Source organism: Neolamprologus multifasciatus, chromosome 15 (genome assembly GCF_963576455.1).
Source record: "Neolamprologus multifasciatus chromosome 15, fNeoMul1.2, whole genome shotgun sequence".
Taxonomy (NCBI): Eukaryota; Metazoa; Chordata; class Actinopteri; order Cichliformes; family Cichlidae; genus Neolamprologus; species Neolamprologus multifasciatus.
In genome coordinates, this window is record NC_140453.1 from 10,002,020 (window position 1) to 10,020,450 (window position 18,431).

Sequence of the window (18,431 nt, forward strand, 5' to 3'; positions counted from 1 at the left end):
TAAAGCTTTGATCCTTTGAAGCTTTGATTCTCATGAATCCTTAAGTAGGGGTGAGGAGGTACAACTTTTAGTCCGTTATTTGCAGCACTTATGTTAGCAGCATTCAAACGTTCACCAGTAAAGCATTTTCAAACATTTGGATCCTTTTCGTACTCACGGTATATAGACTCCAACATGTCTCAGAAAGAGCAAGAAAGGCAAGAAGCTGACCCCAGCTCTATTCCATGGTATGAGTCCCTAGACCCTTATATCAGCTCTCTTCCTTGGGATGAACAGGTAGAATTAGAGGAAAAGCGATTGGAAGAAATGGAGAATGAAAATCTCATGAACAGAGAAAAGATTAAGATCCTGACAGAAGAAAATGAGAGAAAGAGCGCTGAATTAGAAAAATTATCCTACCAGCTTCAGGAAAGGGAAGGTATTATTGAGGAGAAACAATGGGCTCTCCAAGATAAGAAGAATCACGAGCTCCAAGAAAAGCTTGATGAAGCTCTAGAAAAAATTAAAGATCTGCTCCAAAAGGAGAAAAAAGAGAGCATTAAAGGGGATAAAATGCTCAAGAAGAATCAGGAGCTCCAAGAAAAGCTTGATGGAGCTCTAGAAAAAATTAAAGATCTGCTCCAAAATGAGAAAAAAAAGAGCATTAAAGGGGATAAAATGCTCAAGAAGAATCAGGAGCCCCAAGAAAAGCTTGATGGAGCTCTAGAAAAAATTAAAGATCTGCTCCAAAATGAGAAAAAAAAGAGCATTAAAGGGGATGAAATGCTCAAGAAGAATCAGGAGCCCCAAGAAAAGCTTGATGGAGCTCTGGAAAAAAATAAAGATCTGGTCCAAAAGGAGAAAAAAGAGAGCATAAAACAGGAAAACATGGTCAAGAAGAATCAGGAGCTCCAAGAGAAGCTTGACGAAGCTCTGGAAAAACTGAAAGAAATCCACCAAGAAGAGAAGCAACAGTCCACACAGCAGAGAGACATGCAGAGCAAACTCCAAGCAATGGAGGAAAAATACAAAGTGCTGCAGGTGAAACATGACAAAACTCTGCACAAAAGTCAACAGTTGCTTCAAGACAAGAAGCAAATGGAAATGAAACAGAAAGAAATAGACTCCAAGCTTGACGAGATGGAGGAAAAACACAGATTGCTCCAAATCAAGCTTGAGAAAACAGTGCACAGAAATAAAGAGTTCATTCAAGAGAGAGAGCAACAAGAAATGCTCGAGAAAGAAACAGACTCCCAGCTTGAAGTCTTGAAGGAAAAACTGAAGATGCTGCAAATAACGCTTGAGGAAACACTGCTCAAAAATAAAGAGATGCTTCACGAGAAAGACCAACAGAAAATACATCAGGAAGAAATGGATTGCAAGCTGAGGAACATAGAGAAACAAAATGAAGGCTTGCAAGTAATGCTTGATGAAGCTCTGCAGAGAAGAAAAGAGTTCCTTCACGAGAAAGACCAACAGAAAATACAAAAGGAAGAAATGGATTGCAAGCTGAGGCACATCAAGAAACAGAATGAAGGCTTGCAAGTGATGCTTGATGAAGCTCTGGAGAGAAATAAAGAGTTTCTTCATGAGATAGACCAACAGAAAATACATAAGGAAGAAATGGATTGCAAGCTGAGGAACATTGAGAAACAAAATGAAGGCTTGCAAGTAATGCTTGATGAAGCTCTGGAGAGAAATAAGGAGATCCTCCAAGACAAGAAACAAGAGCCCGTAGAGCAGAGAGACCTGCAGAGCAAACTCCAAGCCATGGAGGAAAAATACAAAGCGCTGCAGGTGAAACATGATAAAACTCTGCACAAAAATCAACAGTTGCTTCAAGAGAAGAAGAAAATGGAAATGAAACAGAAAGAAATGGACTCCAAGCTTGACGAGATGGAGGAAAAACACAGATTGCTTCAAGTCAGGCTCGATAAAAAAGTGCACAGAAATAAAGAGTTCATTCAAGAGAGAGAGCAACAAGGAATGCTCGAGAAAGAAACGGACCACAAGTTTGAAGTCTTGGAGGAAAAATGCAAAATGCTCCAAATAACTCTTGAGGAAACACTGCTCAAAAATAAAGAGTTGCTTCACGAGAAAGACCAACAGAAAATACAACAGGAAGAAGAAAAACTTAATCTCCAGAGGAAACATCAAGCACTCCAAGAATTGTATAACGAAACGAAGTACAAAACAACTGTACTGGAAGGAGAAAAGAAAAAACTGGAAAAACAATGCTCAGCGATGCAGAGTAGCATCAAGGAGATGCTGAGAAAAAATACCGAACTTGAGGAACTTTCTAAGACCTTGAAGTACAAAAACACTGAAATCCAGGCGCAAAAGCAAGAACAACAGAAAACACATAAAGACCTGCAGTGTAGACTTCAAGAAATCCAGAAGAGAAACCAGCAGCTGGAAGACATGCACACAGATGTGCACGAGGCAAAGCGAATAGAGGAGGCAACAGTTATAGAACTGAAAGACAAGCTTAAAGAAAAACAAGAACAATTAGAAGACATGGTGAAAAGATGCAACAAACTTGAGAAAGAAAACGCAGAAACAATTGATGAGCTGAAAACCCTCATCATTGAGAAAAAAGTGCTCGTGGAAGAGTATTTGAAAAAGAAGAAAAAACGCTTCCACTGGTTCTGGAGGAGGGACACTGCTGCTTCTCACCCGATGTAACCTCGTCTTCCTCCACCTCTATTCCATCTTCATTTCCCCCCTTCCCCTTCCCCTCCCTCCTTTTACTTTTTTCACCCTCACCCCCCGACCAGTCTCGGCAGTTGACTGCCCCCTCCTGAGCCTGGTTCTGCCATAGGTTTCTCCTTTAGGTTCCTTTCACTTTAAAAGGAGTTTTTCCCATCCACTGTCGCCTGGTGCTTGCTCAGAGGGGATTGTTGGGGTTTTCTCTCATCTCTCTCTTTCATTCTTTCTATCCCCCCCTTTCCCCCCCTTCTGCCTTTTTCTTTACCCAATAAACACAATTGCCCACATTTTACATGTGTTTGAAAAATGTCTTCATTCAACAATAATTCATCTTAGGTATAAAAACAAGAAATAGGTAATAGCTGCATATGTGTGTTTGTGTGTGTGCATAATATACATACTTGTTTCCCAGTAACAATTAATACTAGATGGATAGAGACAGGGTTTAAAGACTAGAAATGAAAACATGTGAGTCCTGTCTTTAAATAAAAAATATATAATTCCCTATATTCCTATCTATTCCAAACAACGGTAATAAGTAACAAAGTTTCAAATTTGTCTTTCACTTTGACTCTTAATTTACTAACCATGAACAAGAGGTCAGAGGTCAAATGTGGCACGATACCTTAAATCTTTCTATGATACTTTCTGTATGTGGACCAGTGATGGGCAACACCGCATAGTCTGATTTCTTTTTTCAAGTAACGAGTAAAGTAAGGGATTACTATTGCAAAAAAGGTAATTAGATTACTGTTACTTTCCCGTAAGCAGGCTACATTACTGCGTTACTAATCCTCGTCATTTTCTTCGTGAGAGTGTCTCATGACAATGACGTACAAGTGTGCGACGTCTGTGGCAGCAACAGACGTGTCTAGATCAACAAAGGATAATATGGAGTGCAGGAGAGAGTACGACCATGCAGGGTTTAAAGCTTACTTTGAGTTTGATTCCGTACAAAGTGACAAAAACATTGAAAACATACAGTAGTGAAGTTCTTAGCTCCCTGTTTTAGTTTTGTTGTCGTCGTCCCCGGTGTTCCCCTGACTCTCTTGGTATTTGATGCATGAATGCTTCCTCGGCTCAGCTCCCGTCCCCACACCCTGTCGTCACTTTTTAAAATTCTTCTATCACACCAACAGGCACTTTCGAATCACCAATTGACAAGCATGCCTTTGGACAGGCTCAAACCAGAGAGGTGATCAATGGACCACAGCGCTGCACACCCCTGGCAACTTTGGGGGTAAAGCCACTGGTTTGTGGTGGTTGCCAGGTGAAATCAGGGTCTGCTTCACCAAAAACATAATTGTGATTGCTTTGGTTGCAATCAGATTGCCATAGTCATCTGAAGTTTGCTTGTTGGATGCCAACTACTCACAAAGCGGTGGGAAAAGTTTGGTTTGGTTTAGTTTGGCTTTCATCTTTACTTTTGCGTCCTTTCTAAAAACACTAACATATAGGTCTGGTCTACCTGGACTGGCAGCATGCTCGAGGTGTCCCAGGCTCGTCTGTTTGGTGACGCGGTAGATGAGCTCGCCCGGCTCGCTGTCCTGGTCGCTGGCTGACAGCTGCAGCGTGGTCAGCTTCTGAAAAATTACATTTTCTTATGTTGCAAGTCTCAAATCTTGATTGCCTGGATCCATTTAGTGTTTTATCATATGTGCTTTAAGCAGTAAATCTCAGGTAAAATGAACTGTTCTATCTGCCAGGAAGGACACAAACACAGACCCAAGATAAACAAAGACTGGATACAGTCTTTACATTATCTGCATGTCGTTTGAAATCTACAAGACATGCTGACTCCATGTCTGTGTAGGTTCCTAGTCAATCATGTTTGTCTTAAGAGAGGCAGCTGGACTCATTTAAAACATTTCACTTCTCATCCAAGAGGTTTGTGCAGCTTGAAAAACAAAAAGGTGAAGAGTCCCAGCTATTTACCTGCCTACTATTAATCATGAGCTAAGGTTTGAAAAACCGCATGTGTCATTACCAACAGGGGTTCCAAGTAAAACCACTGGCATCATGGGAGAGTGTCTGTGTCTAAATTTCACTCTTTCATGGATGCCAGCATATGCTTGTCAAATAAAGCCTGATTTTAGTTTAGTTTTCCTTCTATAAATAGAGATATTTCTAAACTTCAAACTGACGCAGAAAAACAATTCAAAGGGTATTAAGTGTCTGATGGTTCAAATTACCTTGAAGAACGATCATTGCAGTATACTGTAAAATGAAACACTGCATATACATATTATACTAGACAGTACCTGTGTGTAGTATGAATAACATAACCACCGCACCAGAGGTGTAAGCACCTTTTGCAAGGCACTCAAGGAAACCAATGAAAAGCCTCAAAAATAAATGAACAGGTGGAGATGCAGACTGTATTTGCAGATTACAGCTCCACCACAAATCAAACTTCCATATTACAGCGAGACTGCTCAGCAAGGAAAAATAGTCAATCTCAGTAAGACTGAATGAAGACAGACTAAAAATTAATTGCATCTGCTCACACATTACTCAGCTGTAAGGTTTTCTAAGTACTCAGATGTAACACTGTGGAGGAAAACCCAAAGAAATGGCAAACAGAAGTTCATTCTAATAAATTGAAAATGTGGGTCAAGTCCGTCAAAACATTTGAATTAAATCATTAATAAAACAGATAAAAATATTAAGAAGACTCCGTGTAATAAACATCTTCAGGTATGCTGGGTTGTCCTTCTTGCTACCTCACGTGAGCAGACAATGCAAACCAGCTTTCTCGAGCTGTCTCCTTGTCCATCTATTGACAATGGAGAAAGTTTTTTTCAAATCCAAGCAATGACATGTAAATAATGCACAGTGTGTGTGTGTGTGTGTGTGTGTGTGTGTGTGTGTGTAAAGACCTGGTAAAATCTGTGAGTCTTCAGTACTAAAGGAAAAATGTAACTTTTGATCCCTAAAGTGAGGGTCTGGGTGCTTGACTTTATCCCTTTAGAGGGAGCCATCATTTTAAAGTAGTGTACGGTTTTTTTTCCTGATCAATCACCTCTTCAAGGTGAATTTAACATTTACAACGAAGAGGGTGAAAATAATGTAAGATGACAGTGCCACTGCTGGCACTGACATCTCATGTGAGGCCCACTTTAGTGTTTAAGTAGTACAACAAACAAACAAACAAGAAAACATCCACAAATATTTCTGAAAATGTAGTGTTTTTTTTTATTTATTTCAAATATTGTATAGCAAGAAAAAACTGCAAATGTGAACACAATTTTTCTCACTTAACTAACTGAAGCCTTTCATTGACTACCAAAAAAACAAATTGGTGCTCTTTATGGCCTGACACGTTCCAGCACTTTTAATTTTGCTTCTACTTAACAAAATAAAAATGCAGACATAAGTGTACACATTAGTTTTTGACTGCTAGTGAAAATTGTTTTCTTTACAAATAACTCTCTCACTGAGCTAACACAGCCAGTCCCTTGACACGTTTGTGCTCTCTGCTCATATTGCCTTTGTATTAAATAATTTTTTTGCTTTTTAAAGAACTTATTTTAACATTGCACTGAACAATAAAAAAAATCCTCCCTAACAAAGAAAAGTAACTTCAAGGGCCAAAGTGCATTATATTTCCTCACGTCAATATACGGGCTGCAAATAGGGGTGATGTGGGCCGGAAGTGGCCCCCAGACTGTGAGTTTGAGACCCCTGTATTAGACAGTGATCTTGAGCTTCACTAACAAGGAGCACTGAAGTTGTTATGCCAGCACATAGTTTTGCAGCACTTTACTAGGACACGTCCTGTTGGCTTTTCCTTGTCTGTATTTTACAGTTACACACCCTTACTCAGGAGATCCAGTGAGATTAATTCTAGGTAATAATTATACTGTAGTTCACCCTGCAGCAATATCACTTTCAGTTACCTGGTACACCAGGTACAATAAAATATGCTATTTTGTAACTAAATCACAGATTTGTACTCTTATGTGGCCTTCTCGAGTTTTACAGCTTCAATAGCAATGTCTCACTATCATGACGATCCTTTAACCACTAAATGACAATGAGGAGTGATGAGGAATTGTTTACGTGCTTTATGAAAGTACCTACAATACTATATTATACTACAAATAAACTGCACAATTTTTAAAATGTATTAAAAAAATCCAATTTAAATTTTCAAAATTAAAAGTATTCATTCAAGTGAAAAATCCCCCGCCAATGTTATTCTGCATTATCATGGGCTCAGCTGAAATACTTACTATGTTTTTGTAAATCCAGCTCATTAAATGTGGGCCTCACAGACAGCAACTAAAAGCATATTATTTTATAGAATATGAAGTACAGGCAACAATTTTCCAATCTTCTATTGTTGAATTTTGGTGAGCCTGTGTCACCTTATAACCACAGATTTGAATGAATGTCTTGTAAAAAGGTTTATCAGGAGTTAACTGTCCACTGAGGAATTATCTTTTTTAAAGACACAAATATAACAATATATGATTATTATCTAACAGTATCGAGAAAATTCCAGTCAGCTCGCTCAAATATTGTATTTAAAACAAGAACTATCATAAGGTGAGGTTTTTGATCATTTCAATCACTTTTTCCCTCTTATGAGCTAGAGTCTTTCTTTTCTTTTGTTCTCTTATGTATTTATTTATTTCTGTTTTTTGCTTTTAATTGTCTTTCCTTTTTCCAATTTAAAGTGATTTGTAGTCATTTAGTAACTATAATCTGTCTTATTTTATCCCACATTTTTTTCCTGGGTTCAGTCTGGTATGGTTCTGTCACAGTGCAACAATCTGGTAGTCATACCATTTTTTTTTACTAGTGCTTCCATGGTGTAATGGTTAGCACTATGGACCTAGAATCCAGTGATCTGAATTCAAAAATTGGAGAGACCTGCTTTTTGGAGGTGAAACCATTCTGCATGTCTTCTCTGGCACACCAGAACTGTGCTACAATTGTGTTTTCAGTGAGAGGTGTATAAAATCAAGCAGCTAACCATGACCTCTGTCTTTACAAATACTTGTCAATCACTATGTGGTGCTAAAGAACTGTCTGAAATTCAGTAGTACACCACACAACGTTACACGATGGGGTGTCTGAGTGCTGAGTTGTGCTTGTGCGTAATAGTAACAAACACTCTCCTGACTCAATGACTCCACATCTCTAAACCTCCTCTGACTTTAACATCAGCATGAAAACTGGGAACTGCGAGCTCCCTCTTTGGATGTCATCACATTGACATTTTTCATCATGAATCCCATCTCATTGTTGAAACTCACTTTTGGCTGGGCCTTGACCTCTTCTGTGCTCTTCTGTGTTGTGCCATCCGCTTTGCCAGAGGTTGTAGATAGGTGGACAAATCTTCCCATATCATATTATTGTGAAGATGAGCGTACTCCCTAAAATCCTCTACTTATTTCAGAATATCCCTCTACCAGTACCTGTAGGTCTTTTTCTTAACTTAAAGAAAATTATTACCAATTTTATTTGGGAAAATCATCGCCATCGGCTTCGGTTAACTCTATTATATCTGCCATTTGACAGGGGTGGGCTTAAGGGTCCAAACTTTCAGTGGTACTATTGGGCTGCACAATTGCGCATGATGATATACTATTTCTCATCTGATCCACCTCCGGCATGGGTTTACATGGAACCGTTCTTACTTAATTCAGAATACTTTTTGGCAGGTTGCCACGACCTGACAGCATAAAAGCTGCAACAGGGGTTCCATGGTGTAATGGTTAGCACTCTGGACTCTGAATCCAGTGATCCGAGTTCAAATGTCGGTGGGATTTGAGTTTTGGGAGGTGAAACCATACTACATGTCTTTTCTGTATGAATTGTGTTTTCAGTGAACGCCGTATAAAATCAAGCAGCTAACCATGACGTCTGCCTTTACAAAACACTTGTCAATCACTAAAGAGTAGTACTAAAGAGCTGTCTGAAATTCAGTTGCACACCACACAAAGTTACAGAGTAAAAGTCACAAACACGCTCCTGACTCAACAACTGTACAGCACTAAACCTCCTCTGTCTTTAACATCAAAAAACAAACATGAGCATCGTGGTATGGGTTTCCATGGCTGAACAGCAGCTATGTGTTTTGTGAAGTATAAAATTTATGTCGTCCAAAGTAAAGTTTTAAGCCCCACTTGTTTTAAATCTGCAACATGTGTAACAGCAGCATGCCATGAAAATTTGATGATAACACGTGCATGCTTATGGTCGCCAAACAATTATGTATGTAAACAACACTTATCTGACTAAACTACGTTGAGCTAATGCAGATTTTATTCTTATTTTATTGGTGAGGAGAGAGGATGGAACCAGAAATGCATTTATCCCCGTGTTCTGTGTTGATGAAAATCACCCAACAGGAAAGCAGCTGGGCATTCATTTGAAACCAGTTCACAGGTTGGGCTGTGGTTCCCCCTCTAGCGTCTCTGCTTGAACTTTCAACTGTGAACCTCTTACATCCAACCTTCCCAACTGCTCATCTCCCAAAAGACAAAATGGAAGAACCCAGAATGTCTTTTTTTTTACCTAATTTTTATACCTGCTCACGCTTTTTCACGCTTCCCTCACAGGGCGTCACATTTCACACTTTGGCCATCCGATCAAGTTGTTGACATCTAATCATTCCTGTCCACCCACACCTGATCTTTCTATTTCGATGTGACTTACAACATTTAACACAAACTTTTAAATCAATATATTTTCTTTGTAATTATTTTTATTTGTTTTTGTTTATTACATGCACTTAACATACAAGTATGTCGAATGGAAATCAGCAACTGCGAGGGATTATTCAACTCGTGGTTAGGTTGAATTTGTCAGGATGGCCGAGCGGTCTAAGGCGCTGCGTTCAGGTCGCAGTCTCCCTTGGAGGCGTGGGTTCGAATCCCACTTCTGACAATAGAATCTTTGCACTTCTTTCTTACTGGTACTCATGGGTCTTTGATCAGTGGTTGTTGATCAATGGTCTAAGAGATGTCCATCAAGAGCCTGGGACGGTGGTATAATGTAGACCTCAATAATACCTGGAAAGTTGAAAAACTAAGGCAAAACTTGGCTAATGACCTCAGGCGGATTAACAACACTGCACTCCTTGAGTGAGGCTTAAGATGTCACTCTAGGACTCCTGGGACCCCATAGTGAGGAGCACTGCTCCCACCCTAGCAACAGGGAGGAAGTGGTACCCAGCCACGTCTGTGCTACAGGCCAAATTGGCTCTGAGCCATAATGACGTGGGTCATTATGTTGGGTGGGTCGCGTCCAACAGGGCAGAGAAGGATTTGGTCTTGGCAACCTGGGTGGCAACAGGCATCTGTAACCGAACGTCAAAAAATGGTGGTGGAGGAGGTGTGTCGAAAGGAGGAAACAGTAAGACACGCCAGAGCCATAGCGCTGGCCAAGCAGGGTCACTGGATGAATTGGGAGAGTGTTGAAAAGAGGAAACTCTTATGGGGTGAAATCTGGTGAAATCGGTGCGACCTAATTTTTGGGGGGTGAAACCATACTGCATGTCTACTCTGGCACATTGAATTTCTGTATGACTTGTGTTTTCTGTTAGAGCTTTATAAAATCAAGCAGCTAACCATGACGTCTGCCTTTACAAAACACTTGTCAATCACTAAAGAGTTCCTTCACTTGTCAGTCACTATGTGGTACTAAAGAGCTGTCTGAAATTCAGTTACAACCCACACAAAGTTACAGATTGGAGTATCCGAGTGCTGAGGTGCGCTTGTGCGCAAAAGTCACAAACACTCTGCTGACTCACTAACTGCACAGCTCCAAACCTCTTCCGACCTCAAGGTTAGCACAGAAAGTGGGCGCCACGAGTTTCGTAGTATGTGTTTACATGGCTGTACAGCTGATATATTCGAACAAACGCCTCCAGAGGAGACTGCGACCTGAACGCAGTGCCTTAGACCGCTTGGCGACCAAAAACCTGCACAAGTTATCATTACGTGACATGCAGTATGGTTTCACCTCCCAAAAAGCAGATCCCACCGAGATTTGAACTCAGATCGCTGAACTCAAAGTCCAGCGTGCTAGCCATTACACCATGGAACCAATGTGAAAATGTGGGAACTGTCAGGTCATGGCAACCTGTCAAAAAGTATTCAGCCAAATGATCGGTATGGATGACATTGTAGATTATTCGCACTACATTTCCATGGCTGAACAGCTGCTATATGTGTTATGAGAAGGATAATGTTTGTTTCTTCCAAAGTATCTAACAGTGGTAACCTCCACCAAACTGACACTGCAATGTCAGAATGGCTGAGCGGTCTAAGGCGCTGCGTTCAGATTGCAGTCTCCCCTGGAGGTGTGGCTTTGAATCCCACTTCTGACATTGAAGCTTTACTCTTCTTGATATTGTGGCAAAATACTCTTGGGTTAACCACGAGCTTTCTAAAAACTTGCACATAACAATTGTGCACCATTCATTCCTCATCTTTGCTGCCCATCATTACAACTTTGCTAATGATGGGCAGCAGGTTAGTGTCATGATGTCACCTCAGACGTAGTTAAAAGCCCTGTTAACGTAGCTGCTTCTCGCCGGGTGCGGTGGCGTGTGCCTGTAATCCAAGCTACTGGGAGGCTGAGGTTGGAGGATCGTTTGAGCTCAGGAGCTCTGAGCTGCAGCAGGCTATGTCGATCAGGTGTCCGCACTAAGTACGGCATCGATATGGTGATCCTGGGGGAGCCTGGGACCACCAGGTCACCTAAGGAGGGGTGCACCGGCCCAGGTCGGAGACGGAGCAGGTCAAAGCCCCCGTGTCGCTCAGTAGTGGGATTGTGCCTGTGAATAGATGCTGTAGAGCAGCCTGAGCAATACAGCGAGACCCAATATTTATACACACCCTTATACCTGTCTCTACCTCACACAGCAGCCTTATCAGTCCTTCTTTGTCTTTTTAATTGACGTCAAACACGCTCACAAACCTGCTGCTCTGCTTGTCCTACACCACCTCCACCTGCAGGACAGCTGCAATTACATATGTTCAGCTTTATAAGCCGTACTTCATAAGCCGTACTTTTAAGTATGTAGCCTACTCTGTTGAACGGGGCTTCTATGGAAAGGCTATCCTCACGTAAGTCAGACTTTTAATATTTAATTTTTAATGTCAGGATGAGGAGTCAGGATGACCAAGCAGGCAAAAAGCAAAAGGCCTTTTTATGCTATGTCTCAATGGAGACTGAAGGAAAATCAGACTAAATGCTAACTCCAGCTGATGTCTTGGTTAAACACTCTGGATTCTAAATCCACTCATCAGACTTCAAAACTTGGAGATTTCTGATTTTGTGAGGTGAAATGTAATGTTTCTGTCTTCCCAAGTTGACCCTGTCCTTAACCAAAACACATATTATCAATTCTGTGACAGCAACATGATCTCAATGTTTAATATGACATAGACAGTTGTCTGGAATTTTGACTGTCACCACAACCTTTTTCGCAAAGAGTTAGAATGACCAAGTTTTGGGCCACAGTCTCCTCTGGAGGTGGTGGTTTGAATCCTACTTTCGACAATGAATTTCTTTCATGAAAAAGTTCAAATCCAAATATTGCTTATTAAGCTGTACTTTACTAAAACCACTGAATGAAGCTCAAACTGCATCAAATCAAAGTGATCTTTATTGTGCTGTAAGCATTGATGTTTAAATGGATTCACTTTAATGTTTCTGAGCTCTAATGAGCAGCTGTCACTTTAAAAATAAACAGCAGAACTGAGAATGCACTAAGTTATAATGAAATATTTCACAGGAACTTAAAAGTTTATTTGACTGCTTTGTCCAATAAATTACCAGATTAACATTCATTTCTCATCCTTTTTACAACTGTGTTGCATTTTACTGGGATAATTTCTATATTTTTAAATAGATTTTTAATCTTATAAACACAGTATATAAAACAATATATTGGCATTATGACTAACATGTCTGGGAAGGTTCTCATTCATCCAGGTCACAGTAGTCTAAAAAGCTTGGAAAGAAAAGCATCTGGACTTCTTTAAGTTGCTTGAAGATGTTTCATCTCTGTTAAATATCCCAATTATTTGATCTTTGGGCTGAAGGAAGAACAATACTCGGTGTATAAATGTTCAATCAACAATCTCTTTATTCCATACAATTCAACATACAACACTTCGACCATAAACGTCTAGACGGGAGATGTGGACAGGAGGGTGTCCGCCAGATCTGGAAGCATCTGACCATTTCTCACATTCTTATAGCTTCAGCCCCCCTCCAAACTAAGCATTCACATTCTTTCTCTCTTACGGCGCCTAAGCGACAGCCTTGGCTTCCTGTTTTATCTCCTCCTGATGAGATGGGGCAGAAAACCTCCACCGTATGTTCTGTTCTTTCTAATCAGACAAATAAGGCCATGATTCTCTGAAAACAGTATTTCTTATAAATCAGCAGTATAATGCATCATAAACAATGTAATTCATTCACAATAAATCAGGAGTCAGTAATTCAAATCAGTCTAATCAATCTAATAATTATCACCGTCTTCTAAGTCAGGAGAATAATGCAACCTAAAACTACATAATGATTTCACAATCTTTAATTAGAGGTATAACGTGGCATAAGATAGTATAATAATCTCACACCTCTCATCCGAGAAGCTTCTTCAGTTCTGAGGTCAAATGGTGGAGAGTCCCAGATTTAAGTCCTAGGGGAGTGTCCCTAGGTCATGAACCCCCTATTGATCCTCTACCTAATCACACGAGCCAAGGTGTGAAAATGCTGACTAACTGCACAGCTCTAAACCTCCTCTGACTTTAACATTAGCACAAAAGCTGCTCGTCACGAGTTTCATTGTATGGGTTTCCATGGCTGAACAGCTGCTGTATGTGTTATGTAAAGTATAATATTTATCTCTTCCAAAGTAAGTTGTAGTTTAAGCACAATTTTTTTCTGGGTTCAGTCTGGTATGGTGCTGTCACAGTGCAACAATCTGGTAGTCATACCCTTTTTTTAAACAGTGATTCCATGGTGAAATGGTTAGCACAAGCAGAGCAGCAGGTTTGTGAGCATGTTTAACATCTATTAAAAAGACAAAGAAGGGACGATGAGGCTGCTGTGTGATGTAGAGACAGGTATAAGGGCGTGTATAAATATTGGGGCTCGCTGTATTGCTCAGGCTGCGCTACAGCATCTATTCACAGGTGCAATCCCACTACTGAGCGACAGGGGGGCTTTGACCTGCTCCGTCTCCGACCTGGCCCGGTGCACCCCTCCTTAGACGACCTGGTGGTGCCAGGCTCCCCCAGGATCACCATATCGATGCCGAACTTAGTGCGGACACCTGATCGACATAGCCTGCTGCAGCTCAGAGCTCCTGAGCTCAAATGATCCTCCAACCTCAGCCTCCCAGTAGCTTGGATTACAGGCACGCGCCACCGCACCTGGCGAGAAGCAGCTACGTTAACAGGGCTTTTAACTATGTCTGAGGTGACATCATGACACTAACCTGCTGCCCATCATTAGCCAAGTTATAATGATGGGCAGCAAAGATGAGGAATGAATGGTGCACAATTGTTATATGCAAGTTTTTAGAAAGGTCGTGGTTAACCCAAGAGTATTTTGTCACAATATCAAGAAGAGTAAAGCTTCAATGTCAGAAGTGGGATTCAAAGCCACACCTCCAGGGGAGACTGCAATCTGAACGCAGCGCCTTAGACCGCTCAGCCATTCTGACATTGCAGCGTCAGTTTGGTGGAGGTTACCACTGTTAGATACTGTGGAAGAAACAAACATTATCCTTCTCATAACACATATAGCAGCTGTTCAGCCATGGAAACGTAGTGCGAATAATCTACAATGTCATCCATACTGATCATTTGGTTGAATACTTTTTAGCAGGTTGCCATGACCTGACAGTTCCCACATTTTTACATCGGTTCCATGGTGTAATGGTTAGCACTCTAGACTTTGAATCCAGCGATCTGAGTTCAAATCTCGGTGGGACCTGCTTTTTGGGAGGTGAAACCATACTGCATGTCACATAATGATAACTTGTGCACGTTTTTGGTCGCCAAGCGGTCTAAGGCACTGCGTTCAGGTCGCAGTCTCCTCTGGAGGCGTTTGTTCGAATATAGCAGCTGTTCAGCCATGTAAACACATACTACGAAACTCGTGGCGCCCACTTTCTGTGCTGACTTTGAGGTCGGAAGAGGTTTGGAGCTGTGCATTTAGATTCTGTTCATCTGAATGTAGCGTTTTCAGTGGGAGAAATGTCGCGTCACTCATCCAAGTGACTTCTTCAGTCTCAGCTGACTGCAAGTTTCCCCAATCTTATAAACAATATATTTGCATAATGACTGAAAGCAGGCCCCTGAAGGAACAGTGGGCTTGGAGGTCAGTTCCTTCATCATGATTATGCAAATTCGCATGACCATTGATCAACAACCACTGATCAAAGACCCATGAGTAGCAGTAAGAAAGAAGTGCAGAGATACAATTGTCAGAAGTGGGATTTGAACCCACGCCTCCAGGTGAGACTGCGACCTGAACGCAGCGCCTTAGACCGCTCGGCCATTCTGACATGTTGTACCTTACCACTTGTGAACAATCCAGCGCAGTTGCTGATTTCCATACCACATACTTGTATGTTAAGTGCATGTAATAATATAAATAAATAAATAAAAAAAATTACAAAGAAAATATATTGATTTAAAAGTTTGTGTTAAATGTTGTAAGTCAGATCGAAATAGAAAGATCAGGTGTGGGTGAACAGGAATGACTAGATGTCAACAACTTGATTGGATGGCAGAAGTGTGAAATGTGACGTCCTGTGAGGGAAGCGTGAAAAAGCGTGAGCAGGTATAAAAATTAGGAGGGGAAAAAAGACATTCTGGGTTCTTCCATTTTGTCTTTTGGGAGATGAGCAGTTGGGAAGGTTGGATGTAAGAGGTTCACAGTTGAAAGTTCAAGCAGAGACGCTAGAGGGGGAACCACAGCCCAACCCGTAAACTGGTTTCAAATGAATGCCCAGCTGCTTTCCTGTTGGGTGATTTTCATCAACACAGAACACGGGGATAAATGCATTTCTGGTTCCATCCTCTCTCCTCACCAATAAAATAAGAATAAAATCTGCATTAGCTCAACGTAGTTTAGTCAGATAAGTGTTGTTTACATACATAATTGTTTGGCGACCATAAGCATGCACGTGTTAACATCAAATTTTCATGGAATGCTGCTGTTACACATGTTGCAGATTTAAAACAAGTGGGGCTTAAAACTTTACTTTGGAAGACATAAATATTATACTTCACAAAACACATAGCTGCTGTTCAGCCATGGAAACCCATACCACGATGCTCATGTTTGTTTTTTGATGTTAAAGACAGAGGAGGTTTAGTGCTGTACAGTTGTTGAGTCAGCAGCGTGTTTGTGACTTTTACTCTGTAACTTTGTGTGGTGTGCAACTGAATTTCAGACAGCTCTTTAGTACTACTCTTTAGCGATTGACAAGTCTTTTGTAAAGGCAGACGTCATGGTTAGCTGCTTGATTTTATACGGCGTTCACTGAAAACACAATTCATACAGAAATTCAAAGTGCCAGAGAAGACATGTAGTATGGTTTCACCTCCCAAAACTCAGGTCCCACCGAGATTTGAACTCAGATCGCTGGATTCAGAGTCCAGAGTGCTAACCATTACACCATGGAACCTCTGTTGCAGAATTTATACTGTCAGGTCGTGGCAACCTTCTAAAAAGTATTCTGAATTAAGTAAGAACAGTTCCATGTAAACCCATGCCGGAGGTGGATCAGATGAGAAATAGTATATCATCATGAGCAATTGTGCAGCCCAATAGTACCACTGAAAGTTAGGACCCTTAAGCCCACCCCTGTCAAATGGCAGATATAATAGAGTTAACCGAAGCCGATGGCGATGATTTTCCCAAATAAAATTGGTAATAATTTTCTTTAAGTTAAGAAAAAGACCTACAGGTACTGGTAGAGGGATATTCTGAAATAAGTAGAGGATTTTAGGGAGTACGCTCATCTTCACAATAATATGATATGGGAAGATTTGTCTACCTATCTACAACCTCTGGCAAAGTGGATGGCACAACACAGAAGAGCACAGAAGAGGTCAAGGCCCAGCCAAAAGTGAGTTTCAACAATGAGATGGGATTCATGATAAAAAAATGAAAAATGTCAATGTGATGACATCCAAAGAGGGAGCTCGCAGTTCCCAGTTTTCATGCTGATGTTAAAGTCAGAGGAGGTTTAGAGATGTGGAGTCAGTGAGTCAGGAGAGTGTTTGTTACTATTACGCACAAGCACAACTCAGCACTCAGACACCCCATCGTGTAACGTTGTGTGGTGTACAACTGAATTTCAGACAGCTCTTTAGCACCACATAGTGATTGACAAGTATTTGTAAAGACAGAGGTCATGGTTAGCTGCTTGATTTTATACACCTCTCACTGAAAACACAATTGTAGCACAGTTCTGGTGTGCCAGAGAAGACATGCAGAATGGTTTCACCTCCAAAAAGCAGGTCTCTCCAATTTTTGAATTCAGATCACTGGATTCTAGGTCCATAGTGCTAACCATTACACCATGGAAGCACTATTAAAAAAAAAGGGTATGACTACCAGATTGTTGCACTGTGACAGAACCATACCAGACTGAACCCAAAAAAAAAATGTGGGATAAAATAAGACAGATTATATTTACTAAATGACTACAAATCACTTTCAATTGTAAAAAGGAAAGAAAATTAAAAGCAAAAAACAGAAATAAATAAATACATAAGAGAACAAAAGAAAAGAAAGACTCTAGCTCATAAGAGGGAAAAATTGATTGAAATGATCAAAAACCTCACCTTATGATAGTTCTTGTTTTAAATACAATATTTGAGCGAGCTGACTGGAATTTTCTCAATACTGTTAGATAATAATCATATATTGTTATATTTGTGTCTTTAAAAAAGATAATTCCTCAGTGGACAGTTAACTCCTGATAAACCTTTTTACAAGACAGTCATTCAAATCTGTGGTTATAACTTATAACCACAGATTTGAATGACTACCTGAGGTGACACAGGCTCACCAAAATTCAACAACAGAAGATTGGAAAATTGTTGCCTGTACTTCATATTCTATAAAATAATATGCTTTTAGTTGCTGTCTGTGAGGCCCACATTTAATGAGCTGGATTTACAAAAACATAGTAAGTATTTCAGCTGAGCCCATGATAATGCAGAATAACATTGGCGGGGGATTTTTCACTTGAATGAATACTTTTAATTTTGAAAATTTAAATTGGATTTTTTTAATACATTTTAAAAATTGTGCAGTTTATTTGTAGTATAATATAGTATTGTAGGTACTTTCATAAAGCACGTAAACAATTCCTCATCACTCCTCATTGTCATTTAGTGGTTAAAGGATCGTCATGATAGTGAGACATTGCTATTGAAGCTGTAAAACTCGAGAAGGCCACATAAGAGTACAAATCTGTGATTTAGTTACAAAATAGCATATTTTATTGTACCTGGTGTACCAGGTAACTGAAAGTGATATTGCTGCAGGGTGAACTACAGTATAATTATTACCTACAATTAATCTCACTGCATCTCCTGAGTAAGGGTGTGTAACTGTAAAATACAGACAAGGAAAAGCCAACAGGACATGTCCTAGTAAAGTGCTGCAAAACTATGTGCTGGCATAACAACTTCAGTGCTCCTTGTTAGTGAAGCTCAAGATCACTGTCTAATACAGGGGTCTCA

At 40.4% G+C, this 18,431-nt stretch overlaps 1 protein-coding gene and 7 non-coding genes across 8 annotated transcripts; 5 read left to right on the top strand and 3 right to left on the bottom strand.

Moving 5' to 3' along the window:
- Positions 1-2: 2 nt before the first annotated feature.
- On the top strand, positions 3-2,978 carry LOC146501585 (uncharacterized). The gene has a single exon (XM_085132352.1). It carries the CDS (start codon positions 91-93, stop codon positions 2,662-2,664), a length of 2,574 nt encoding a protein of 857 aa, XP_084988478.1. The 5' UTR covers positions 3-90; the 3' UTR covers positions 2,665-2,978.
- Positions 2,979-8,396: 5,418 nt separating this feature from the next.
- Positions 8,397-8,468, top strand: trnaq-cug (transfer RNA glutamine (anticodon CUG)). Its single transcript has one exon. It is a non-coding gene; the product is annotated as a tRNA-Gln (tRNA).
- A 1,037-nt stretch (positions 8,469-9,505) lies between these two features.
- Positions 9,506-9,588, top strand: trnal-cag (transfer RNA leucine (anticodon CAG)). The gene has a single exon. It is a non-coding gene; the product is annotated as a tRNA-Leu (tRNA).
- A 1,649-nt stretch (positions 9,589-11,237) lies between these two features.
- Positions 11,238-11,536, top strand: LOC146501588 (signal recognition particle RNA). Its single transcript, XR_014869674.1, has one exon.
- A 2,263-nt stretch (positions 11,537-13,799) lies between these two features.
- LOC146501589 (signal recognition particle RNA) lies at positions 13,800-14,098 on the bottom strand. Its single transcript, XR_014869677.1, has one exon.
- A 488-nt stretch (positions 14,099-14,586) lies between these two features.
- trnaq-uug (transfer RNA glutamine (anticodon UUG)) lies at positions 14,587-14,658 on the top strand. The gene has a single exon. It is a non-coding gene; the product is annotated as a tRNA-Gln (tRNA).
- A 491-nt stretch (positions 14,659-15,149) lies between these two features.
- Positions 15,150-15,232, bottom strand: trnal-cag (transfer RNA leucine (anticodon CAG)). The gene has a single exon. It is a non-coding gene; the product is annotated as a tRNA-Leu (tRNA).
- Positions 15,233-16,288: 1,056 nt separating this feature from the next.
- On the bottom strand, positions 16,289-16,360 carry trnaq-cug (transfer RNA glutamine (anticodon CUG)). The gene has a single exon. It is a non-coding gene; the product is annotated as a tRNA-Gln (tRNA).
- Positions 16,361-18,431: the final 2,071 nt, after the last annotated feature.

Bases quoted from the DNA above. Each gene is read 5' to 3' on its own strand.
- LOC146501585 (XM_085132352.1), top strand. From the start codon at position 91: ATGTTAGCAGCATTCAAACGTTCACCAGTAAAGCATTTTCAAACATTT.